Here is a 27451-nt window from a genome sequence, read left to right on the forward strand (position 1 = left end):
CCTGCTTCCCCCTCTCTCTGCCTGCTGCTCTGCCTACTTGTGATCTCTGTCTGTCAAATAAGTAAAATCTTCCAAAAAAAAAAAAAAAAAAGTGATACAGGAAACTTGTGAACTTGTGCATTTTTTTCAAATTTTAAAGTAATCTCTGCATCCAACACTGGGCTCAAACTCACAAGCCCGAGATCAAGAATCTCATGCTTTTCTGACTGAGCCAGTCAGGAGCCCCAAGAATTTGTGCATATTATTAAATGGAGAATAACTGGGGCACCTGGATGGCTTAGTTTGTTAATAAGCACCTGCCTCTTAATCTTGGTGGTTTCGAACCCAGCATAGAGCCTGCTTTAAAACAAAAAACAAAACTACTAGAAAATGGGATAGAGAAATAGTTACTCTGAGAAGACCACAGTAGTTAAGTACCAACTTTTAGGAAGGAAGGCACGAACAGGTGAAGGAATGAAAGCATATTCACCTGAGCAATAGGCCAGTTAAAATGACACCAGAGTACTGTTTTGGGTAAGTAACAAAGTATGTACATCACACTTAATCTTTTTGGGTAGGAGAACATGTTTTGAACAATAATCAGAGCTTTAAATATGGCAGGAACTTGTTTCTCTTACAGGAATCTGCAAGACCATGTCCTTTATCCTGAAGGTGTGGACCGCACCAGTGTAAATGGTCAGCAATAGGAGTTGGGGTTTTTTAGCCCCTTAAATTCATAAAATGTTTATGGTCACATTATAAAGCAGTGTTAACTGTAATTAGCAGAACTGAAGTTGCTTTAAGAACTAGTAAGCCATGCATAAAAGATTAATGTGAGGGTGTAGAAATAGGCCGAAATATAAATAGTGGTGTTTTACTGATTATGGTGGGACTGAGGCAAAATTTTTTCAGCTTTCTTGAGGAAAATTGATAGACCGTGAACTGCATATATTTAAAGCATACTAATATACATTCGACATGTATTTTACACCTGAAAACATCGCCACAGTCAAGGTTAGAAGAAACATGTTCATCACTTTCTAACATTTTCTTAAAAATTTTTTTTTTCCATTTTAAGATTTTTATTTATTTATTTGACTGAGATACAGCAAGAGAGGGAACACAAGTGGGGGGGTGGGTGACAGAGGGAGATGCAGAATTCCCACTGAGGAGGGAGCCCGATGCGGGGCTCCATCCCAGGATCCTGGGATCATGACCTGAGCGGGAGGCAGATGCTTAATGGCTGAGTCACCCAGGTGCCCCACATTTTAAATTCTTACCATAATCCTTTATCCTCTTTTTCCATGTCCCCAAGCAACCATTCATCTGCTTTCTGTCATAGTTTAGAATTTTGTTCCATTTTAATCAGGTAGGAGATGAATTTAGCCGTAAGTAACAGGCTTTCACTCTCCTCCCAAATATGGTAGCTTAAATATGTAATGTTTTAATCTCTCCTATTTAAAAAACTTAGTCTGGAGACACTGATAGTCCTTAGAGAATCCTTCAGCTTCACCCCACCATACTGAGGTGTTGACATTCATCCCTTCAGCCACAAATGGCTGCTAGAACTCAAGATAACACATGTATATCCTGGACCACCAGCCTTTTATAGAGATTTCCCAGAAGGCTTGCATAATACTTCTTGTATCCATTGGCCAAAATCCAGTCTTACACATCAGTTGCAGGGGAGTTTTGTTTGTTTTTCCTTCTAAGTTTTTGTTTAAATTCTAGTTAGTGAGGGCACCTGGGTGGCTCAGTCAGTTAAGTGTCTGCCTTCACTTCAGGTCATGGTCTCAGGGAATCCCACATCGGGCACCCTGCTCAGCAAGAAGTTTGCTTCTCCCTCTCCCTTTGACCCAACCCCTGCTTGTGCTCTCACTCGCTCTGTCTCTCTCAAATGAATAAATAAAAAATAAATCCAGTTAGTTAACATACAAGATATTACATAATATTAGTTTCCAGTTTAGAATTTAGTGATTCCGTAATGAGTGTGTCCTCCTTAATATCCCCATCACCCGTCTAGCCCATCTTCTCAGCCACCTCCCCTCCAGTATCCCTCAGTTTGTTCTCTATAGTTGGGAGTCTGTTTCTTGGTTTGCCTCTCTTTTTTGTGCCCCCCCCCCCCCCACATGTTCATTTGTTTTGTGCCTTAAATTCCACATATGAGTGAAAGATACTTGTCTTTCTCTGACTGGCTTATTTCACTTGGCATAATACACTTTAGCTCCGTCCACATAGTTGCAAGTGGCAAGATTACATTTCTTTTTGATGGTGAAGTAATATTCCTGTGTGGGGGAGGGTATCATGTCACATTTTCTTTATCCATTCACCAGTTAATGGACATTTGGGCTTTTCCCATAGTTTGGCTATTGTTGATAAGGCTGCTATCTACCTCAGGGTATGTGTATCCCTTCAGATGAGTGTTTTTCTATCCTTTAGGTAGATACCTACTAATACAATTGCCAGATCATAGGGTAGTTCTATTTTTAACTTTCTGAGGAACCTCCATACCGTTTTCCAGAGCAGCTGCCACAGTTCGCGTTCCCACCAACAGTGTGGGAGGGTTCCCCTTTCTTCGCATCCTTGCCAACATCTGTTGTTTCCTGTATTGTTAATTTTATTCACTTGCTGGGGAGTTTTTATCCAAGTTCACTATAGCCTTAAATAAGATAGACCTTTCTGTTAATTTTCATCTGATATTAGTCAAAAGTCAATAGCCATGATAAGGGTAACTAGTCCTTTACTGGACATAAGTTGCTTTCATGGTTAAAAAAGGAAACATTAGCACTCTTCATGTTAAAAGTGATAGATAATACACCATTTAGAACAAAAATTAGGAGGACTAAGCTTGATGACTTAGCATATATTTTTTTTAAATTTTGTAAATATAAATGTAAGTTCATCTAGACTTTGTGGACTACCTTGGTTCCCCTAACTTCTGTTTTTGTTCAGTTACTGTAATAGACCATGTAACCTGCAGGAACTCCTTGCTGTGATGGAAAGTTGACCATAAGGAATGCGGAGAATGCCTTCTATTTTATTTGAATTTATACAAACTAGCCCAGAAAGTAGATAAGAAAAATCTTAAAATTGTTATTACAAAATACTGTTACAAATACGGAAGAACAAAATGTAATTGCTGCGCTCAAGATCCCAGGTTTCATTAACCATAGGCCTTCTGTTTTCATCAGTAAGAATTAACGGTCCCTGTTTACCAAGGGCACTGAACACACGCACTTTCTGTAAATAATACCTGAGGTTTGGGTGTCATTCTTTTTATTTTGCAGAGAGAAAACTTTTCTTGATAGAGATTAACCCTCCAGAAGTCACACTAACAACGAGTTGAGGACTTGCAGTTTGAACCCACAAATAACAATCAACTCTCATATGGGAGGTAGTTGTGCTCCCACCTACCCCCTTTCTCAGCATTTGCGCACGATGTGTACAGATGTGAGAAGAAATGGTTGAAGAATTTTAATACACCATGACCTATTTATTATTTTTCCCCTGCTGTCTTAATTAGGATCCTTGGTTGCAGTAGAATGAAAGGAGATGGACAGGTTCAGGTGACTGGGTAGGAGAATATGGGTGAATCAGGCTTCAGGTGTCTAGGAACTTGGACCTTGAAGCCAGCACTCTGTTACTTAGCTCTCCCTCTCTCCATGGTGACCTCATTCTTTTTTTTTTTTTTTTTTTTTTTAAAGATTTTTATTTATTTGACAGACAGATCACAAGTAGGCAGAGAGAGAGAGGAGGAGGAGGCAGGCTCCCTGCTGAGCAGAGAGCCCGATGTGAGGCTCGATCCCAGGACCCTGGGATCATGACCCGAGCCGAAGGCAGAGGCTTTAACCACTGAGCCACCCAGGGGCCCTGGTGACCTCATTCTTGCTGTTGAACATGGTTGGCATGCATGGGCATCTCTTCAGTCTTGAACTGTTCCAGCGAGCCATCCTCAGGGAAAGAGTGAGTTTATTTTCTCCTCTTCTCTTACCTTTTGGGGTGGAGGGAGAGAGATTGGAACCCCCATTTGTAAAATTTCAGGGAAGGGCCCTTGACTGGCTTGGCGTCCTTCATTCTTCCTTGGGCACCATGCTTGGATGGCACTGAAGCATCCTTTGGACCAAATGAATAAGCAAGAACACATCCCAAAAGTAAAGGCCACTGACCAGACCAAATGTCCAGGCAGGTTGACATTCTTACTAACTTTACAACACCTTTAATGAGTATCTGTGACCTTTTACAATAGATCTGGACTCGGTACAACTTGAGACTTATGTGTTTTCATTTTCTTTTACCAGCTTCTGTTTAGAAAAAACTTTTAGGAGTTCCATTCCCTTTCTTCAGCTAAACAAGGATGTTTATCCATTATTAAATTACAAGTGTCAGATGTACAGTTGACTCTGAGCCATAGTTCATAAGTTAAACACTGAGAAGATTCACTGCTTGTCTGTATTTAGCTTGAGTGGCTTAGTTCTAGAAAAAAACACCCGGAAGTAAATTCTCACAATTAATTCTACTTAGTTCTGTAAAAAGAATTTACCCTGATGAGGGTCTAGAGTTACCTACCACAAAGGAAGCATGAACGATGTTTGTAGCGTGCCTCATTGGTATTGTAAGGGTGCCCACTCATTCTTGTATTGCTTTTTAAAACATTTTGTGACTTTCACTTTGAGTCTTCCTGGAAGTGTAACATTTCGGCTGCTTTTGTAATTATAGCTTTGCATAAGGTACACTGACCCTGTGGGGCAGGTATCTGTAATCACGATCAAGAATATAGTTGCTCTCCACATAAAGAGATCCTTGATCCTTGATCCGTGATCCTTGATCACTTAAGACACCATAGATTGTAATACGCACCTAACAAAGGGAAAAGCCCACTGACAGTTTTAAGATGAATCATAGTTTTAAAGCTATTAAATGTGATAAAATTACACTTCATAGAGTGAATGATAGTAGTTCCCATATCTGGTTTTGTGGTCTGTGAGTTCATGGATGACATTTGCATTCTGTCATCTTCTGCCTGTCAGGACACTTGTTTCTTTTCCTTTTTTTAAAGATTTTTTTTTTTTTTTTAAATTAATTTGACAGCGGGGGGGGGGGGGAGAGATGATCAGGCAAGCAGAGGGCGTGGCAGAGGCAGAGAGAAGCAGGCTAACCACTGAATGGGTTCCCCGATGTGGGGCTCCATCCCAGGACCCCAAGATCCTGACCTGAGCTGAAGTCAGAAGCTTAACTGACTGAACCCCCCCCCCCCCCCAGGCTCCCCTTTCAGAACACTTCCAGGACCAGTCATCAGGCCTCCCCAGGTTCCCCTAGCAGACATCATGAATCGAATTCTGTGCTGTTGCCTATGGAAACCCAGGCAGCCTCCCCCTCCTCCATACTAAGTAGCCTGCCTTCGGCTGGAATTCACTGATTGGTCTGCCTACATTGAGACCCTCAGCTTTCAGCTGTTTGATTGGATCTATTAACTTCTAAAAGGCAACCCCCCACCCACCCAAGGCCCATGCTTATTGGGTATTTTTTATTTTCCCTCCTTAATTGCAAATTGTATGTTTCTGTTTTTGAAATTTACTTAGCTCTTTTACCTGTCATTTCCCCACCCCACCTGCCCCTCGTTTCCTTCAAATGCCCTGTTTAGATAATGGGAACTAGTTTAGCAGGTCCTGGTCTGCATATCTTGGAATGCAGTGCTCGACAAGACTGTATGATTTGGAAAAGAAAGCCCTATTTTTTGTCTCTGTACATAGGGCTTTTATGACTCTTAACCCTAGGAATGATCCTATCCTTGCACACTTGATCCCTCAAATTACAGAAGGGGCTTTGTACCCCTTCCAGCTGATTGAGAAATGGAAGAAACCGTTCCTATCCTAGAATTCCAGGCCCAAGGGCCTGAGTGGGGACCTGGCAGGAAACACAAGGGAGCAAGCCTGGCTGGAGACATTAGGGGGAGAGGACAGTAGAAAGACGTTTGCTATGTCAACCCGCTTACTACACAGAGGGGTGGTCCCTTGCAGTCTCCTGTCAGTTCTTGCCCTGCAGGAAGGTAGGCCTGTTACTCCATTTCTTCTGGGTTTTGTGGAGAATTAGTTTGATAAGTCCTGTGGCATTGGTGTAAATAGAAAGTATTTGGCCGCTTTTGCTTTCCATTGAGGAAGCTGAGAAATAAATGGGCAAAGGCTTGATTGCCTCGGTCCTGTATTGACTCGGACACCAGCTAGTGCCCATGAATACCGGCACGTCCGAAGGCAGGGTGTATGGGTTATAGGTTCTCTCCCTCGTGACCTGCGCTTTCACACTAGTGCCCTGTGGTGCTGGGGCCGCAGCCCTTCAAACCACAAATCCGGACGTTGGGAAAGGGGACTTCCTTCTTCCGTTTGACTTCCTGTTCTTATCAGCAGCAGTTTTTCACCAGAAGCAGAGAGGTTAGGTCCGGCGACTTCCAGAAGGAGCTGCGCATGGCTCCTGGTTCCTACCTGTAACCCCTGCTCTCCTCTCTTTGTTCTCTGGGCCCAGCGGTGGCACCGTCCTTCTGCCATCCTGCGCGTGCCCTTCACCCCCGCAGTTCTCCCGTTTCCCGCTCAGCCCTATTTTCTATGTTAAATCACCTCTGTTGAAATGTCTAGTGAGGTGTCCCATCTTCTAAATCAATCCCGACTGCCTGAGACGTTTGAAATCTGCCAAGTCTATTATGAAACCTCGTACGGCATTCACTGATGGGTCAGTCTCATTTTTCTTACCTTTCGGTCATTGGGATATTTCTGTCTGATTCAGTTTGTTGTCTACTGTTCCCTAGGGCTACTATTACAGTATAAACTGGTGGCTTAAACAGTAGGAACTTATTCTCATAGAGTTCTGGGTTAGAAGACGGAAGTCCGGGTGTCAGCTAGGCTGTGCTCTCGGAAGGCTGTAGGGAAGAATCTTGCCCTGCTTTTCCCAAGCTTCTGGTAGTTGCTGGCAATCTGTGGTTTTCCTTGGCTTGTTACCGGCATCACTCCTAACTTCTGCATCTGTCTTCATGTGGTCTTCCTTCTGCGTGCCTGTCTCACATGGCCTTAAGTGGATTTAGGACTCGCTCTAGTCCAGTATGACTTCCTCTTAACTAATCAGCCTGAATGTGGGGGAGACCATATTTAACCCAGTATAGTTACCTACTCCTTTGATAAATATGGTTATGACTGTAGATGTTAGCAAGTGTAAATTATATATAGAGATTGTTCCTGCTACAACCCAGTGGCTATGTACCTAGGCCCCATGTAGTTTGGTATGTAATGACACTTGGGACAGGATAGTAAAGGTGGAACAGAAACATTACGAGACAGCGTCCTTCACTGCTAGCTCAGGAAGAGAAGGCATCCCAGGCCATGGATTGTCCGTCTGTGAGCATTCCAGGTTGACCCAAGTGCCACCTCTGATCTTTAAGCCTCACAGGGATTGGGGCAGAGAATGCCTTGAGCAGTTAGCCCACGGTAGCCACCGGTGGTTTGGGGGCTTGGGGGGAGCCGGGGGCAGCCGCAGTGTGGGTGTGCCTTTCGTGCCATTGGCATGTCCTCTTGATAGGATTAAGGGGGTGTCCCCGGTTGTAAGTGACAAAATGAGTCACAACTGTTGAATGGAAAGCATGTTCCTACAAATAAGACTGCTCATGTATTGTTTGATTCCCTTTCTGTGAAATATCCAGGATAGACAGCAGTGTAGAGACCAAGCAGAATACGGTTCCCATCGGGGAGCGGAGGGGAGATGGAGAAAGACTGCCTAACGGGTATGGAAGCTTCCTTTCATTGATGGAAGTGTTCAGAGCTAGATGGTTGTGATGCTTACACAATTATGGAATGTGCTAAATGTCAATAATGGTGCACTTTATGTTCTACCTATTTTATCAGAGTTTTAGCAAAATGGGTTAAGAAATAAAAGTCGGTCTAGGTACATGACCATACCTGTATGACGGGAGTTAGGTGGGATGAAGGAAAAGGATGCTTGTGGTCTTACCTGCAATGTTCTCAGCTGAGCACTGTTGGTAACCTCGATTTTTTTACTCTCTGAGCTCCTGTGCTGAGCTCCCTCCATGTGTTATCCTGTCTTTTCCTCCTATCGGCCGAGGTTGCAGAAAGCAAAGCACTTGTCTGGGGCCTTCCAAGTAGTAGGACGTGGAACTAGGGTTTGGAACCGGGTTACCTGACTCCTAGGATGACCGTCCAGCCTGCTTTGCCCAAGGTGGCCTCAGGTGGATGTGCTCCACAAGCTGAAAACCCTCGGTCCAGGGCGTACTCAGGGTTGGTCACCTGTGAGCAGTTCCTGAACCCAGACCAGGCTCCAGACCCTCAGTGCTTCTCTAGGCCTCTCCTGATGTGGGACACACACCCTAAGACCTGTTGCATCATCAGCAGTTTGGAATCCCTGATTTAATATCTCAGTATCTCAAAGAAATCCTTGTGGCTTTTCAAAACACATCATGTAATATTAATGAAAACACTGGACCTTCTGTCTTGATTAATTTTTTATGAGCAATAATACCTTTGATTAGACTGGCTGATTTACCTAGGGCTGGTGGGACAGAGTGGGGCGTGTGGTGGTGGGGGAGTGGTCTGGCAAGCTGACTGATCAGAGGGCATGGCCTGCATGGTTTCCCTGGCAGATCGGACAGTATTCCCAGTGTCACTTGGGGTTGGAATGAGCGATGCTGCTAATGACTTGACAGGAGCATGGTGGCTAACTGCTGGCCTGCGGCTATGATGCACCTTGACCTGAGTGCTGTGCCCACCTGCGGGGTTTTCCCCCATGGCGAGGAAGGCCAGAACATCTGTGGGAAGTGGTTCGTGTGCTGGGCATGGTAGTACATTTCACATCCAATCCTTGTTCCCACTTTGCGGCTTGGACCCAACTACACTGGTTTCACGGTGTCAGAGTAGCTCCTAATAGGGCTGACGTTCACCGTGTCGGTGCCATTTCCCTCACAAAGAACCCAGCGCTTGCTAGCAGCTCCTTCAGTTACTTTCAGACAGATGCGGAGCTCTCTTTGCAGGCTGCTTTCTGTCCGGGGACGTGGATCAAGCGGTCCCGGGGCTTAGGGAGTTAGCTCCTCGGGTTTGAGACAAGCAGACTCAGTGCTTTGCGTGAGGCGTGGAGGTCCTCCTGATGCAATGAGCTTCTTCTTGCTTTTACAGCTGAGCATCGAGCAGGCCCAGACGGTGGCAGAGCAGGTGGAGATGAAGGCAAAGGTGGTACAGTCGGAGGTCAAAGCTGTGACGGCAAGGCACAAGAAGGCCCTGGAGGAGCGGGAGTGCGAGCTGCTGTGGAAGGTAATGGGTGCTGCTGGCCGGCCAGCAGTTTTTCTGTGAACTGCGACAAAACCACGAAAATTCTCCTGTCAGATCCCAGATCCCAGCTCGAGGTTTAGACCACTCGGAGGTTTGCCATGAAGTTTGTTGGCAGGAAGATGCAGGAGTCCCTGTAACATTGTGGGTGCCGTCCAAGCGCTTAAGCCACAAGAAGGTTTTTTAGGAGTAGTCAGGTGTCCCAAGAACCAGAAGGAGCCTCATGTTTTTTGTCGTGCACACTCGAGGCAGAAGAGGGCGCAGGCGAGACTGTTATGAAAGCAGGCTGCTGGGACGAGTCCCTATTTTTGGTTTCCTGCCTGGTTGCCCTTCCTGACCCCTTGTGAGAAACCAGTTTCCCACTAGGGAGGGCAGCAAGCAAATGCCCTTTATTCTGTTGCAGCAGCAAAGTGAGGAGCAGGCTGATGTGCTGTTGCGATAAGTATCAGCTGGAAAGATGACTCTCCCCACCCAAGTCCTCAGCCCAGCATTTTCTTCTCTGGTCTTTACCTCCTGCCCCAGGAAGAGGGAAGACTGTGCCTATGAATGGACCAGTACCTCCAGCCACTTCAACTCTGTAATGCCATTCTCTTAATGCAAGAATAAGACCATACACATAGCTCATTAAAAAGGGTGCACTTAGGTGTGTGCATGCTTGTTTTAATCATCTGAACTTTGTGAAGGTAGAGATGGGATCTCAGTGTCTGAAAGCGATCCTCACCAATCACCATGCCCTAAAATGTTCTGGAAGGCCGTGTTGGGTTTTGCATTGCATTTTCCATTTAGTTAGCACATAACTAATTGCCCTCTGTCTCTGCTGACCTCTCAAAGAAGATGGCTCAGTTGCCTTTTAACAAGAAGAGAAGAATCCTTGGATAGAAAAACTTTTTAAGGACGCCTGGGTGGCTCAGTGGGTTAAGCCTCTGCCTTCAGCTCGGGTCATGATCTCAGGGTCCTGGGATCGAGTCCGTATCGGGCTCTCTGCTCAGCAGGGAGCCTGCTTCCTCCTCTCTCTCTCTGCCTGCCTCTCTGCTTACTTGTGATCTCTTTCTGTCAGATTAAAAAAAAAAAATGTTTTTAAGATTTAATTCAGCACATACTTCATGCAGGCACCTTTGTGGGCCTGATGTGGTTTCCAGACACTAACATGCCCCCACAGTCTGCCAGGCTTATGCCACCCACGAATGTTAATTATGACTGAGAAGGGTCCACTTTGTGCAACCTGAGAGCTCCCTGGTGAACTCTGCCACAGACTGGCTCTTCTGGATTTGCTGATGAAAAGGCCTTTGTGCAGAGGATTTACCTTAGGTACCCTCCCTCCTGTGAGGCTGACTCCTGTCCTCTCCCTAAAGGCATTTCTCTTGAAGGAAGCAGGAAAGCAAGTTTTGAGTCTTGGAGATGCAAATTGGGAAGAAGAGTCAATCTCTTTGTGTAATACATTTTGTTTCTGTTTCATTTCTAAAACTCAGATAACCTCCAAAATATGCATGCTCATTCTGGATATACCTCAGTCATTGTCTATATGTTTTATTACTATACCTACTGACTTTTCTGCCCCTCCCAGCAAAGCCTTCCTGCCTGTCTCTGCCCTCCTACGTCCTCATTACACATCTTTTTTTCTTGCATTCCCACTACTGAAGATAGTTGAGTACCAGGGGATCCAGCTGTGGGTATCTAGATGCACTTCCTCATGCTTGTGGCTTAGAGATTTCCAGTGGACTTGGCTACCATGTGGGATTAGTTGCAGCTGCCTAGTTGAGGAATCCAGACCAAAGCCCAGAGGTTTGGCCCAATGAAAAACCAGAGGACAAAGCTTCTCTTTGATCTGTCCCCACGTGGGGCCCTCTGCACATAAGGTGTCCTGCTTCCAGAGTGGACAGATGGAAAAGCATGAATGGGTCCAAAAATCACATCACACACACACACACGCCACCAAAATCTGACTGAAATCCGGGCCTCCCCAGTAGTGGAGTTGTATTCTGAAATAGACTTTCTGTGGCATTCTGAGGAGTGGAGCTCTCAGCAGTCCTGGTTCTGTCTACATAATGGCACGAATCAGCTGGGACACTCATTCATCCCCTTCACAGGGGAAATCACTTCGAATTAGAGGACTTTTCTCCATTTAATACAAAAGAATGGAGAAGTGGCTCTGTTTCACTGGTCACAAAATCCCACCTTCCCAGATCGTGGGTTCAGAGAACCTGAGAAGCAGGATTATTTTAGCAGGTGTGGTCAGAATTCAGGTTTATAGATTACAGGAATTTAGTCTAGAGGGTGCCTCTGGAAACACTACAGGCCTGTGATTCCAAAGACTTACTGTCTCCAAATTTGGGGTGTGGTGTGGCCTTTTAGGTTTCATGTGAAGATAGAAGACCACAGTGGTGTGTGTCACAGGGCAGGGAGGTACGGGCTGTGATCTTAAATTGGGTTCTCATCAGATCCCTTCACTTTCTTCACACATAGTCGGTCTTCTCCATCCCTCCTTCCCTCCCTTTCTCCCTCTTTCCCTCTCTCTTGGAGAGTAGAGAGTGGGGTGAGGCAGGGCGCTAGAGCAGAAGAGAAATCATTGAAGAGATTAGAGGCCCTGTGGCTACACTGAAAATTCCGCCCTTGGGGAGTGCCGCCTGTCCTTGTGCTCTAGTCCCCTGGGAAGTCTGCTGGTGAGGGCGAGGACCGCATTCTGTACTCGTCATTAGGCACCTCCAGTGTCTGGCACAAAGCAGGTGCTCAGTAAACATTTGTTATATGACTGTTCTTAGCTTTTACATTTTATTTCTAAGTGACAGGAATAATAAAAGAACTCCCTGTATCCTTTCCCCCAGATACACCCATTTACATTTTGTCCTATTTTCATCCTACTGTGATTCAAGTGGAGTAAATTGGCATGTGGGAGACAGGATGCCTCTTAACCCACTAACACTTTTGTGTTTATTTCCTCTGAGCAAAGGCAGTCAGTTCCATCATCCCTGTTCCTCAAAAGCAGGAAGTTCAATGCTGACAGCATGCTGGGGTCTAGTCCCTTGGTCCCTAGTTGGTATGCGCCAGCATAGTCTTTAATGACAGCTGCCCCCAGTCCAGGATCCTGTGCTGAAAGTTGCTGTCCTGTTTGTAGTCATCTTTCGTAATTGGCATCGTTCCTTGGCCTCCCTTTGTCCTTGGATCTTTGCCATTTTTGAAGAGCATGGACCAGTGGTTTCTGTGGGCCCTGCACTCACCTCAGGGTGGGTCTGAGGGCGACTCCCTCATCTCCCTCATCATCCTTGTCGCCTGGTATGTTGTTGCTTTTGCTTTCCTCAAAGCCTCCCTCCTGTCTCCCTGCTCTCCCCTGTCCAGGTGGAGAAGATCCGCCAGGTGAAAGCCAAGTCCCTGTACCTGCAGGTGGAGAAGCTGCGGCAGAGCCTCAACAAGCTGGAGAGCACCATCAGTGCCGTCCAGCAGGTGCTGGAGGAGGGCCGGGCGCTGGATGTCCTGCTGGCCCGGGACCGCATGCTGGCCCAGGTACAGGAGCTGAAGACCGTGCGCAGCTTCCTGCAGCCTCAGGAAGACGACCGTGTCATGTTCACACCCCCTGACCAGGCCCTGTACCTCGCCATCAAGTCATTCGGCTTCGTTAGCAGTGGGGCCTTCGCGCCACTCACCAAAGCCACCGGGGATGGCCTCAAGCGGGCCCTCCAGGGTAAGGTGGCCTCCTTCACAGTTATTGGCTACGACCATGATGGGGAGCCTCGCCTCTCTGGGGGCGACCTGATGTCAGCCGTGGTCTTGGGCCCTGATGGCAACCTGTTTGGTGCCGAGGTGAGTGACCAGCAGAACGGGACCTATGTGGTGAGTTACCGGCCGCAGCTGGAGGGCGAGCACCTGGTGTCGGTCACCATGTGCAATCAGCACATCGAGAACAGCCCCTTCAAGGTGGTGGTCAAGTCAGGCCGCAGCTACGTGGGCATCGGGCTCCCGGGCCTGAGCTTTGGCAGCGAGGGTGACAGTGATGGCAAGCTCTGCCGCCCCTGGGGCGTGAGTGTGGATAAGGAGGGCTACATCGTCGTGGCCGACCGCAGCAACAACCGCATCCAGGTGTTCAAGCCATGTGGCACCTTCCACCACAAATTTGGCACCCTGGGCTCCCGGCCCGGGCAGTTCGACCGGCCAGCTGGCGTGGCCTGCGATGCCTCCCGCAGGATTGTGGTGGCCGACAAGGACAATCATCGCATCCAGGTCTTCACGTTTGAGGGCCAGTTCCTGCTCAAGTTCGGCGAGAAGGGAACCAAAAATGGGCAGTTCAACTACCCTTGGGACGTGGCGGTGAATTCTGAGGGCAAGATCCTGGTCTCTGACACCCGCAACCACCGGATCCAGCTGTTCGGGCCGGACGGTGTCTTCCTGAATAAGTACGGCTTCGAGGGGGCTCTCTGGAAGCACTTTGACTCCCCCCGTGGTGTGGCCTTCAACCACGAGGGCCACTTGGTGGTCACCGACTTCAATAACCACCGGCTCCTGGTCATCCACCCTGACTGCCAGTCCGCGCGCTTCCTGGGCTCTGAGGGCACGGGCAATGGGCAGTTCCTGCGCCCACAGGGTGTGGCCGTGGACCAGGAGGGGCGCATCATCGTGGCTGACTCCAGGAACCACCGCGTGCAGATGTTCGAGTCCAATGGCAGCTTCCTGTGCAAGTTCGGCGCCCAGGGCAGTGGCTTTGGGCAGATGGACCGCCCGTCCGGCATCGCGGTCACCCCCGACGGGATGATTGTGGTGGTGGACTTTGGCAACAATCGGATCCTCATCTTCTGATCACGTTCTCTAGGCTTCTGTGTTTGGGCTGTGCGTGCATCTCTCTCTCTCTCTCTCTGTCCTTTTGAATTTCAAAGAAGAAACAGTCTCAGGGAAATTTCTTTTTTTCTTTTGTTTAAAAAGAACAAGAAGAGTACAACATTGCTTAAGTCCTACCTCATCTTTATTTTTTTACAGATGAATGTACTTATCTTTTCTGCAGGGATTGAGCCTGTGACGTGATAATTTCTATCTACCTCATAAATCTTTACATTTCCTTCTCCAGCAGGCCCTCTGCCCTCCTCCCCACCCTCACTCAGCGGAGTTCACGTTCCCCTCTGACCAGTTGTGGGGCGTGATATGCACAAGCCTGGTGTCTCTGTGGCTGGGGGGGCGCTGGCTGTGTGGTGGGGTGTACTCTGTAGATTGAGCCAAGGAAACATGAAAGAACTACTAAGTAAAAAAAAAACAAAAACAAAAAAAAAACTATAAAATGTGGAAAAATAAGGTTTAAAATGCTGAGTTGTAGAGTATTTGTGTTCTGGAGAATACTGTGTTATGGGATTAGATTGTGTTGTGATCTTGATCTTTTTAAGAAATCTTTCTTTGAAATTTTTTTTTTAATGCTGCAACAGAGAACTTTTCTGTATTCTCCTTTAATACCTCAGTGTGTTTATCACCCTGTTCAGCATCTTTTTCTTATTCTTAGAAGACGTGGATGTGGCTGTGGCTTGCAGGCCAAGAAAAGCAGACTATTCTATTCATGTTTTAGGGTATGTAATCTTTGCTTCTTTTTAAGGGATGGTGTGCATGTGTGCGTGCGTGCGTGTGTGCGTGACTGAGCCGTCTACACCAACATAGTAAAGCTGAGGAGCGTACACGACCACCCAAAAAAACTTTTCTTTCACACTTCGGTTTCTAAAAAATAGATGTAGCTTAGGATTTTCGATTAAAAGTATTCTCAGAAGTTAAGTATTCTTAGCTTGTTATTGTTTATAAAGTTCAGCGGAAGGAAGAAGAAAATCAGCCTCATTCTCAGAAAGAGGGTGTCAGACCTGCCCGGCCTGTGGACTTGAGTGTGGGCGGATGTGCATGTGCCGAGGTGGTCTGTAGAGAGCATGAGAAAGCAGCAGGCTACCCCCAACGTCTGCGGGAGGGTGGAGGTCAGTCCCTGACCCCAGCTTGAATGTTGTTCTGTCGATAATGTTAGGTGTTTCTTTTTTTAAGAAGAATAGGCCAAGGAATGAACTTTTCCTTTAAAAGCACAATTTTTTTCCTGCTTTGGAAGTTCAGGGAAATAGAATGTTTGAAAGTCAAATGAATAGGAACAACCCATCCCTACACCCTCTGCTCGGGTCCGTCTTCCAGAGTGGTCTGCTCCCGGGCCATGCAGTAGGACCTCATGGTTAACGTGAATTTACTCCCCAAAGGCCTTTGAATGTAAAAAATTTGTAAACCAAATTGTCCCAACCCAAAAGGTAGGATGTAATATCTTTGTTACACCTCTGTCTCGGTACCAAAGAATGAAAATTGAAGCCAGGCTCCCACTGCAGAACTGTGGGATGGCGTCCGTCACTTTACAGGGTTGGTTTGCAGTAAGCTGGACTTGGGTACAAAGCCTTGTGCTTCTGGGCATTATCTGTCTTTCAAGTGGAAAGTAGGCAGAGCTGATCTGCTTGTGAGAACCTGTGTGGGTCCCTGCATTCCCCCAGGTACTGAAGGAGAACCAAATTCTGGAGGAGCGTGCCTCAGGAGCCAGAGGTGCTCTCAGATGACAGGGGCCTCCAGGGAAACCTCTTGTTCAAACAGAAGGACTAACATCAGTTTCTGTTCCTGTATTTTGGAGAAATTCCCCTTGCAGTAGAGATGTAGTTTTAAAGGAACTGGAAGAAGGAACTTGTGGAGCAGTTTGTTTTTGTCATCCCCAAAGAAAAGGAGTTGATGGGGGGGAGTGAGCAAGTCAATCAAATTGGTTTTTTTGTCTCTCCCCCCCGCCCCGCCTTTTTGGGGGCGGCATTTACCACTTCGGGGTACCCTGTGTCCTCCTTGCTTTAGTTCTGGGGTTTCTGAATGACCAAAATGGGAACAAACTCATTTCATAAAGGAGAACTGCATGCAATAGAGGATCCCAAAACTGGAAAGTCGTGTCAGACCGCTCCCTCCCAGCTTCTGTGTTTCAGGGCAAGGAGGCTTCAGGAAATCTTACTTTCTAAGACCACCTTTTCTTTTGCTGAAGCATTTAATTTTGAATTCTTCCCCAGTTCCTATTCAGTGGCCTTTTTATTTGCCCCTAGGTTCTATGTTCTTTGGTGAAGAGTTTGTGTAATTAAACATTTTTATTGTTTTTTATTTTGGAAATAACTTGGTGCTGATCTTCCTCCCCTCCACCCCTCAGTCCCCACCCACCCCCAGCCACCCAACAAATCACCCTTTAAACACCAAAGACAACTGGTTTTAAATGCTTACAAAATTTTATTGAAGAAATGGATCTTGAAAATTCTTAGAAGCGTTCTCAGAAACCCGGGATGAGTTACTTCGGGTAGTTACTACCTTTGATTCTCCCATCTTCACTCTGATCTGTCCTTCCCAGTGTCCCCGGATGTGGGGGAATCATGGGACCTGAGAAATTTTTTTGGTGAATAGCAGTAACATAAAACTGTGTAGTTAGCATTTCTCTGTGGATTTGGTTGTAAAGCCAGGGTTTCCACACTTGACTGAAATGATCAGGTCTTAATTAATAGACTGACCAGTTTGCAGGCTCAAAGCTAGTAGTCCTCCCCTGAAATGAGTTAAGTGTACGATGCTGCCTCTTTCCCCTCAGTGGTGGTACATCTCCTCCTTTTCTGCACCCAGAACTGTGCATCACGGCCATTTGAGAAATGTGGTCACACATGGGAAGCTTTTGTTTTTAAAACACTGGCCATCTGTGGCTGCCCATGATTGACTCCTGACCCACAGGGACTGGTGCGAAGCACTTTGGAGTGTGTTTATTGTACGATGTGGAATGCTCCAAATCAAGGAAAGAGGAGAAAAGCCAACATTTGGAACTCTAGTGTGAGTGAGGCTGATGAAAATTGGGGTTTTTAACTGGCTCTCTCCTGCCTGTCAAGTGATGCTAGGGTGGGTAGGAATTGGGTGGATGAGGAGGAGAGACTTGAACATGGTGAAAAGAAAAGGTTGTAGGGACTACGAGAGAGGAGTATAAACTGTTTCTGTTAAGTCGATGTGGTATTCAGCTGGTCATCCCCATGTGTGTCTCATCTGGGCAGGTGGCGGGGATGGTGCGGGATATGAGGTCAGTGTGTGTGTGTGGAGATGCCAGTTGGATCTGGATATGTAAGTCTGGGTGTTGAGATGGCTAAAGGACATCTAAGTAACCCACAAATAAAAACCACTTTTGGTTGACAGTTAACATTTCAAAAGTGTTAATCTTAAAAAAAAATTTTCTCTGTAAATTTGTTCACAAGAAGCAATACTGTCTCAGAAACCTCTGCTCTCTGGTGGCTGGCAGGTGGCGCGAGAGTTGGCTGGAGCCCAGTGGCCCGGGCAGGATGCAAGTGCACTAATCTTTGATGGATGGATGCCCTTTTAAGTCTAACTTATTTGGGGAAACACCTACAGGGGTACCATAAACAGAATCTAAATTGTGTGTTGGGCCAAAAAAAGTTGCCAGATTTGAGGCACTTTGTGATGGAGCTATAAGAGAATGGCTTGAGATTGGCTCAGTCTGTTTTATTCTAGTTAAGCCAAAGCTTAATTTGAGGGGGGAAGTCTTTTTAGGCTTGAAGCAGCAGAATACTGTTTCTGTATGTGTCTTCCTCTTTGGAAGATTCTACGGTTGCTGTGTTCTGTTAGGTAGTGAGAGATATGCCAAAGTTCTAGGCTTGTTTTTTCTGTTTAAAAACAAAAATCCAGTGGTGCCAAAAAAGTATGTAGGTATTTATTTAAAACCTCACTGACGGATTTTCCAGCAGTCTCGGGCTGTATAAAAGTCAGACTCTCGTACTTGCTTGCGCATAAAAGTCAGACTCTCGTACTTGCTCGCGCACGAGGATATCGTAGAGCAAGGACCTCCGGGGCCCTCGCTCTTCCTGCGGGCCGGGGGCACAGGACACACACAGTAGCTCCACACACCACACTGTTTGCTTTTGTTTCGTTTCTACCTCACTTTTGGCGAAAGTCATCTACCTCATGTTCACATCTGATGGGTCTCTGAAAAGCATAGTGTTAATCCACAGGGGAGTGGGCAGGAGTGGGAAGCCACCTTTAGCTCTAGAAGAAAATATTTTGATAAATCCAGAACTGATTTCTCCCACGAGAAACATTTGATTGACCTTGAAAAAGAAACCTCGAAACCAAATATTCCTGTACTCAGGCAAATGTCATCCTAAATCCCAAGGTCATCCTAAATCCCAAGTATTACTTACCAATCTGCCCCCCCCAATAGGAATTATGCACACCATGACCTTGTTCAGTATTATTGAAACTACTGGTTCATCTGACCTATTTGAGGACTTAACCTGCAAATAAAGACCTTTAGGTCTCTTTCTCTCTTCAAGAGAAGAATATTTTGTATTTTGAATGTCTGCAAATCTACCCTTTAGGAGCAATTCTAAGGGTCTAGTTGTTGGAAACATCAAATATTTGAAGGGAATACGACTCCTTTAGACTTTGTGATTGTATCTGTACCTTTTCTGGACCCAGCAGGATGTTCATCACCAGGCTATTGCGACCATCATTGCTTTACTGAGCGGTGACTGGTGGTGCGTGTTGCTCTTTCATTTTGTGTTTAATTTGTTTTCTACCAAAGGTAACATGTTGACGGGTTGTTCTTTCCTTTTTTTTTTTTTTTTTTTTTTTTTTTTTTTTTTTTTGGTTTTTGTTTTGAATTAAATACTTGATGAAGTTGAAGCACATTACCATGATATACTGTATTGCCTCTCCACCTCTCTTACTCCCCTCGTTTTTGTTTTGTTTTGTTTTGTTTTGCTTGGAAGAGAGGGTCCTAAGACCACTGTAATGATTGCGGATTGGGTTTAAAATGTCACGGTGAAGCAGTACCTCAGTGATGTCTATTTTTAAAACTGATCTTACGGGTTAACAAGCCAGCCTGGTGGGATGTTTTCCATCCATCATTTAACCAGTAATGGTTCTAAAAGTTTTGTGTATCCACATGGTCTTAGACCTCCTTTTAATGATTGTATTAACTTACAAGCTCAGGTAGTATTTTTCTTAAGGCTCTATCTCAGAGCACACTGACTGAATGTTAACGTGTGTAGCAAAGTGTTTACTTTCTTTGAATAACCAGCTCTGGAATAGTTCTTTGTTTCTAGCAGTCTGTAGTTTTTCTTCAGAGGAAGATTTTTCACGTTTCTGGGGTGTTCTTGTTTTTAGGGTGGTATGGTTTCTTTCCTCCCCTGCCCCCATTCTTTTCCCCTAAAATCAATGCAGGTGAGAGGGTGGGTTGTGGGTAAGGGATGTTTTTAACTAGCATGTTAGTTATAATTGGGTGGGTGGGAGGGTAGGGTTTTTTTTTGTTTTGTTTTGTTTTTGTTTTTGTTTTTTTAAATCTTGCTTGATACTGTCCATTAGCTGTCATGCCCAGTCAGCAAAATAATTTTTAAGTGTAGAACACATGACTTGTTTATTTTTTGTTTTTGTTTTTTGTTTTGTGGGAAAGGTGAATGCAGAATTGGAGAGATTAACATGGGCATGTTGCCTGATGTTAGGATGACTAAGTTAAGCCTTTAAAAAACTTTTTTAATTTGTCCAAGGCAGACCTCATGTAAGGAATACGCACCACCAGACTAGGCCCTGCAAGCCCATCCGGGGTGCTGACTGCCTTTTGACACTTTTTAAAATGGGCATTGCAGTGGTGGTGCAGATCCCATCAATTAAGTGAAGAATGGGGGAACAAAGATTTCCTCCCAAACCTTTAAAGTGGGTTTTTGTTTGGGGTGTGTTTTTCCACCCTCTGAATTTTTACTTTTAAATCTTAGATGTTATCCTGCAGGCTGCAGGCATGACAGGCAATGAGCAGGTGAAGAACCAATGGGAAAGTGTTTGAAAACTCGTGTGTTAGCTAACAAGGCTTCTGAATGTATCGCTGTGGTCCACAGAGAAGGCTGGAGAAGGTAGCAAGGAGATGCTGTATCAGCTACTGCAGCCTTAAAACAAAGTTGGTGTCTCTTTGGACTTTAAAATTGTTCCTATGCAGCTTATTTTATTTTTGTTTAATCAAATAAACAAGAGGGTTTTCCATGGAAATCTGCCTCTGTGTGATCCTTTAATCCAGAATGAACAAGGGTGCATGTATTGTCCTCCACAGAAAGGGGATCTGTGAGGAGGGTGACCTGGAGGTTACGCCCTGGTATGGGCCACATTGGGTCCATGCAGGGTTTTCCAAAAAGGTGAACGCTAGTGTTTTTTAAAATAGAGGAAATGCTTGAATGTTTCCACATTTGGAGTTGTGGAGTCTGGGGGTGTTGGGGATCTGGCAGCCCCAGGTCCATCTTCTGGGGAGCTGAGGAGCAGATGTCCCTGTAGAGGGTCGAGTGTTACTGTCCAGCTCACTGAAGTCCCCTTCTCCGTGGATGCCCCTCCCCTTCGAGTTCAGCTGCTGCCTGGGATGGAGGGGACCAACTTTTGGGGTCTAAACTTGGCCCTGGGGAAAAAGTGAACAGCTTACTCTTTGGCAGGGTACTGTAGATGCCAGGTGGATCAAGACTTCTTTTGAGCACAGCTCACTGGGAGACCTCATCTTTCATTGGAACTAAATGTTCCCCAACTCTGCTCACCTGTTGCCTGTGCCTCTTCTTAAGTAGCCTCAGTTTGACCTGTGGTTGGAGGTGAGCAGTGCACTGGGTTCCATGGTTCCATGGCTTTCCTCCTGTTCCGTGTCTCTTTCCTGCTGAGATGAGTGTTTATGGGGGTTCTAAGGTCTTACCCGCTAGTACAGGAACCACCTTGTATTAAGTGCCAAACATCAGCACCTGGTGTAGGGAACCGCCCTGCTCTCCTTCACTTGGTCCCATGTTGGCAGTGAGCATTTAAAGTTTTTGTGTACCTTCAGCTTTGAAATCGAGACACACTGAGTAGCAGTTTCCTGAAAACTCAAGCTGGGAATGTAACTTGCTTCATGGACCCCGAGCTTCAGTCCCTGTTCTGTTTCCATTTCCAGGTCCCTCAGTTCTTTCCCTCTTAACCTCTAACTGAACACAATGGGGACATTCTCCAATGTAAAAAGTTGGATGGGTGTACTTTTTTTTTTTTTTTTTTTTTAAGGGGAAGGAATCTTCTTAATCCTCTGAAAGACTCAGGTAAAACTGTTAAGAAAATAAGGCAGGAAGCACCCATTTCCGAGGGAAATGTGGAGAAGGAAAGCTCTAGAATAATCAGTACCTCACCTTTGGTCCCCACACCCAGTGCCCTCAGTCTCTTCCACTGAATGAAGTAGGCCTGGAAAGACCCAAACTTCTTGAGGGTAACTACTCTCCTTTGCAGCTGGCCACTGCGGCAGCCCTTCTGGAAAGTGAACAGCCAGCTACCACCTGGCATAAGAGGTCAATGGAATCCACATACATTGATGAGAATGTAAAATGGTGCAAACACTTTGGGTGCAAACATCTGGCAGTTTCTCAAGCTGAGCAGGACCCAGCAGTGCCACTCTTATGTGTGTATCTGTGAGAGAATCGAAGACCTGTCCACACAAAACTAGTATGTGAAAGTTCATAGTAACTATTCATAAGAGCCAAGAAGTAAAAAATGTGAACTGATGACTGCATAAAGATGTATGTCCTTACCATGGAATATAACTCGGCCATAAAAAGGAATGCAGTATTGACAACATGTTAGGTGGACGAACAAGGAAGATGTGAGAGAAGCTGACCAGGCATGATTTCACATACAGGAAATAGCCAAAGTAGGCAAATAAATAGACAAAGCAGATTACTAGTTGCTAAGAGTTAGCTGGGAATGGCAGGGACTGCTGTGGGTTTGTTTTTTGTTTTTTGTGTTTTTTTTTCAAAGATTTTATTTATTTGACAGATATGGCAAGTAGGCAGAGAGAGTTGGGGGGAAGCAGGCTCCCTGCTGAGCAGAGAGCCTGATGTGGGGCTGGATCCCAGGACCCTGAGATCATGACCTGAGCCGAAGGCAGAGGCTTTAACCCACTGAGCCACCCAGCTGCCCCTGGGTTTTTTTAAGACTTGATTTTTGTTTTGTTTTTCAACACCTGGGTGGCTCAGTCTGTTAAGCATCTGCCTTGGCTCAGGGTCCTGCTCAATGGAGAGCCTGCTTCTCCCTCTGCCTGCTGCTTTTCCTGCTTGTGCACTTGTGCACAGGGTCCTGGGATTGAGGCCCACATTGGGCTCTCTGCTCAGCAGGGAGCCTGCTTCCCCCTCTCTCTCTGCCTGCCTCACTGCCTACTTGTGATCTCTCTCTCTCTCTCTCTGTCAAATAAATAAATAGAATCTTTTTTAAAAAAATTTAAAAAGTGAGTGGGTGGAAAACCATTTACCTTGCTAATGGACATCAAAACAAAACTGGGGTGGTATTCCTTATATCAGGCAAATTGGATTTTATTTTTCAAATTAGATTTTAAACTGAAGATTATAATAAGAACTGAGGAAGGACTCTATATCATACCCGATAGATCTATCCAACAATTGTAAAATTTGTAAATATTTATGCCCCTAACATGGAAGCAGCCAGTTATATAAGCTAATTAATAATAAAATCAAAGAAACACATCGACAATAATACAATAATAGTAGGGGACTTTAACACCCCCCTCACTGAAATGAACAGATCATCTAAGGAAAAGATTAACAAAGATATAAGGGCTTTATTTTTTATTTATTTATTTTAAAGATTTTATTTATTTATTTGACAGACAGAGATCACAAGCAGGCAGAGAGGCAGGCAGAGAGAGAGAGAGGAGGAAGCAGGCTCCCTGCTAAGCAGAGAGCCCGATGTGGGCTCGATCCCAGGACCCTGGGATCATGACCTGAGCCGAAGGCAGAGGTTTTAACCCACTGAGCCACCCAGGCGCCCCGATATAAGGGCTTTAAATGACACATTGGACCAGATGGACATCACAGATATATTAAAAACATTCTATACCGAAGCAACAGAATAACACATTGTTCTCCAGTGCACATGGAACATTTTCCAGAATAGTTCATATCCCGAGTCACAGATCTGGTCTCAACCAGTACCAAAAGATTGGGATTATTCCCTGAATATTTTCAGACCACAATGCTTTGAAACTCGAACTCAATCCAAAGAGGAAAGTTGGAAATAACTCAAATACATGGAAGCTAAAGAATATCCTACTAAAGAATGAATGGGTCAACCAGAAAATTAAAGAATTTTATTTATTTTTTTAAAGATTTTATTTATTTGACAGGCAGAGATCACAAGTAGGCAGAGAGGCAGGCAGAGAGAGAGAGAGAGGAGGAAGCAGGCTCCCTGCAGAGCAGAGAGCCCGATGTGGGGCTCGATCCCAGGACCCTGGGATCATGACCTGAGCTGAAGGCAGAGGCTTTAACCCACTGAGCCATCCAGGTGCCCCGAAAATTAAAGAATTTTAAAAAATTCATGGAAACAGGGGTGTCTAGGTAGGTCAAATAGTCCTAAAATTTTCATGGAACCAGAAATGAACCCGAATAGCTAGAGCAATGTTGAAAAAGAAAACCAAAGCTGGTGGCATCACAATTCTGGACTTCAAGCTCTATTACAAAGCTGTAATCATCAAGACCGTATGGTACTGGCAGAAAAACAGACACATACACAAAACAGAACAGAGTAGAGAGCCCAGAAATGGACCTTCAACTCTATGGTCAACTAATCTTCAACAAAGCAGGAAAGAATGTCCAGTGGAAAAAAGTCTCTTCAATAAATGATGTTGGGAAGATTGGACAGGCACATGCAGAAGAATGAAACTGGACCATTTCCTTACACCACACACAAAAATAGACTCAAAATGGATGAAAGACCTTAATGTGAGACAGGAATCCATCAAAATCCTTGAGGAGAACACAGGCAGCAATTCTTCAGCAGCCGCAGCTTCTTCCTATACAAGTCGCCAAAGGCAAGGGGAGCGAGGGCAAAAATGAACTATTGGAACTTCATCAAGATCAAAAGCTTCTGCACAGCAAAGGAAACAGTCAGCAAAACCAAAGACAGCTGACAGAATGGGAGAAAACATTTGCAAATGATGTATCAGATAACGAGCTAGTATCCAACATCTATAAAGAACTAATCAAACTCAGCACTCAAAGAACAAATAATCCAATCAAGAAATGGGCAGAAGACATGAACATGAACAGACATTTCTGCAAAGAAGACATCCAGATGGCCAACAGACATATGAAAAAGTGCTCAACATTGCTCGGCATCAGAGAAATACAAATCAAAACCACAATGAGGGGCACCTGGGTGGCTCAGTGGGTTAAAGCCTCTGCTTTTGGCTCAGGTCATGATCCCAGGGTCCTGGGATCAAGCCCCGTATCGGGCTCTCTGCTCAGCAGGGAGCCTGCTTCCTCCTCTCTCTCTGCCTGCTTCTCTGCCTACTTGTGATCTCTGTCTGTCAAATAAATAAATAAAATCTTAAAAAAAAAAAAAAACCACAATGAGATACCACCTCACACCAGTCAGAATGGCTAAAATTAGCAAGTCAGGAAAGGAGAGATGTTGGTGAGGGTGAACCTCCTCTACTTTTGGTGCGAATGCAAGCTGGTGTAGCCACTCTGGAAAACAGTATGGAGGTTCCTCAAAAAGTTGAAAATAGACCTACCCTATGACCCAGTAATTGCACTACTGGGTATTAAAACCAAAGATACAAATGTTGTGCTCTGAAGGGGCATGTGCACCCAAATGTTTAAGCAGCAATGTCCACCATAGCCAAACTATGGAAAAAGCCTAGATGCCCATTGACAGATGAATGGATAAAGAAGATGTGGTATGTATGTGTATATATAGCTAGATAGATAGATAGATAGATAGATAATGGAATATTATGCAGCCATCAAAAATATGAAACCTTGCCATTTGTAATGACATGGATAGAACTAGAGGGTATCATACTAAGCAAAATATGTCAATCAGAGAAATACAATTATCATATGATCTCACTGATATGAGTAATTTGAGAAACAAGGCAGAGCATCATAGGAGGAGAGAGGAAAAAAGTGAAAGAAGATGAAACCAGAGAGGGAGACAAACCATAAGAGACTCTTTTTTTTTTTTTTAAGATTTTATTTATTTACTTGACAAACTGAGATCACAAGTAGGCAGAGAGGCAGGCATAGAGAGAGGGGGAAGCAGGCTCCCTGCTGAGCAGAGAGCCCGATGTGGCTCGATCCCAGGATTATGACCTGAGCTGAAGGCAGAGGCTTTAACCCACTGAGCCACCCAGGCGCCCCCCATAAGAGACTCTTAATTTCAGGCAACAAACTAAGGGTTGCTGGAGTGGATGGGGGTGGGGTGGGAGGAATGGGGTGGCTGGGAGACAGACATTGGGGGGCGTATGAGCTATGGTTAGTGTTGTGAATTTTGTAAGACTGATGAATCAGACATACACCTCTGAAACAAATGATACATCATATGTTAATTTAAAAAGTCAAAATTCACTATTTAGAGGCATTCCATTAAAGAATAAGAAAAGGAATCTTTGTCATCTTAAAGATTATATTAGGGATTCCTATTTTAAAATGGAATAATAAATGAAAAATAAGGGAAGCACTACTGTTTTCAAATGGCATTTAGTTGGGAATATGAAAAATAAAAATCTGTAGTTAAAAAAAAGAAAACACATTAATTAACAAAAATACCATGTTTGTGTGCCATTCTTTTTATCAGTGAGCCTCACAAAATATTGTCTTCCAAAACTTCTTAGATTCCTTTTTTCCCCAAGCCCATCAATGTATTTAGACTGTTTATAATACATTTAGGTTCATTTGCTATTTTTTCTCTTCTGAGTTTTCTCCTACATTTTGGCTGAAGACAATTATTTATTTTTTGGTCATGTAAAACATTACCAGGTTCTACAAGCCAAAGCTACACACAAAGGTACACTGGGAGAAGCCTTACTTTCCCCCCATCCCAACAATCCCATTCCTACCCTCCCATTCCTTCCACCCTCCCCCAACCACCCCCTGTAGGCACTCTCCTGAGTTTGTGGTTTATCCTTCCTGAATTTCTTTTTGGCACAAATGAGAAATACATAAATATTCTTAGATTCCTTTTTTCTCTACACAAAAGTAGCATATTGTACTCCTTTATGCTTTGCTTTTTTCATTTAACAAGTGTCCCAGAAGTCACTGCAGCTCATAATGATCATCTTCATTCTTTTTCACAGCTGTATAATACTTCTTGGTGTGGTTGCCATGGTCCCTGCAACCACTCCTGCATGTACAGCACTTAGATGGTTCACAATATTTTGCAGAGACTAACATGAGGACCATGAAGAACCTTGTGCCTATCTTTTGCTTATTGGTGGAGATAGGTCTTCAGGGCTGGTTCCTAGAAGTGGGGTGGCTGAGTGAGTTATAGTCTTCCTTACTATGTGCTTTATTGCTGTGATAGCTGTTCTGTGCTCCTTTTCCTTTCCTTCGTCTCATACTTCTTTTGGTTTGATTGAGGATTTTAAAAATTATTTTTTGTCCTGTTGTCTTTGAAACTATACATTCCTTTTCTCGTTCTTATAGTGGCTACTAGTGATAAATCTATAACTCATGGAGCTTGAAGCCTATACAACTTCCAAGGCTCTTTTTATAAAAATATACACACAGAATTATGAATACAAAAATAGGTATAAAAGTAAATATGTAGAATGAGAAAAGTAGTCACTACTAATTATAATTTCTACAATGCTGATGAATACCACAATTATCACAAAATTAAAGGGAAATTTTTTTTAAAGATTTTATTTATTTATTTGACAGAGAGAGATCACAAGTAGATAGAGAGGCAGGCAGAGAGAGAGAGAGAGGGAAGCAGGCTCCCTGCTGAGCAGAGAGCCCGATGCGGGACTCGATCCGAGGACCCTGAGATCATGACCTGAGCCGAAGGCAGCGGCTTAACCCACTGAGCCACCCAGGCGCCCGGGAAATTTTATTATTAACTGCCAACACATCTATAATACTTTCCCCCCATATATTTTTGGCTCCAAAGCCTTTAATTGCCTCTTCATAGGGCAATAATGTATTATCACCTCATGTTATTCAGAAGGAAAAGAAAAACCCTCTGGCAGGGTTGATTTTTAAATGTGTTTTTTATTCTTGATAATTTTAGAAACATTTCTTTCAGCTTCAGAGCTCATGCTTGTGAATGTCTCATCTAACTTGTTCAGTGTATTCAGGGTGGGTTGCGGGAGTGAGCCCAGCCGCGAG

General features: G+C 44.8%; 1 protein-coding gene across 1 annotated transcript in view; it reads left to right on the top strand.

The window, feature by feature from the left end:
* Nucleotides 1-18062, top strand: part of TRIM71 (tripartite motif containing 71) — a 70017-nt gene extending 51955 nt beyond the window's left edge. Inside the window, exons 3-4 of the mRNA XM_047741477.1 lie at nt 9144-9278; nt 12627-18062. Coding sequence (XP_047597433.1) covers nt 9144-9278; nt 12627-14078 — 1587 coding nt within the window. The 3' untranslated portion in view covers nt 14079-18062. The remainder of the gene's footprint in view (nt 1-9143; nt 9279-12626) is intronic.
* The last annotated feature ends 9389 nt before the right edge of the window (nt 18063-27451 follow it).

This window comes from Lutra lutra, chromosome 1, assembly GCF_902655055.1.
Source record: "Lutra lutra chromosome 1, mLutLut1.2, whole genome shotgun sequence".
Lineage (NCBI taxonomy): Eukaryota > Metazoa > Chordata > Mammalia > Carnivora > Mustelidae > Lutra > Lutra lutra.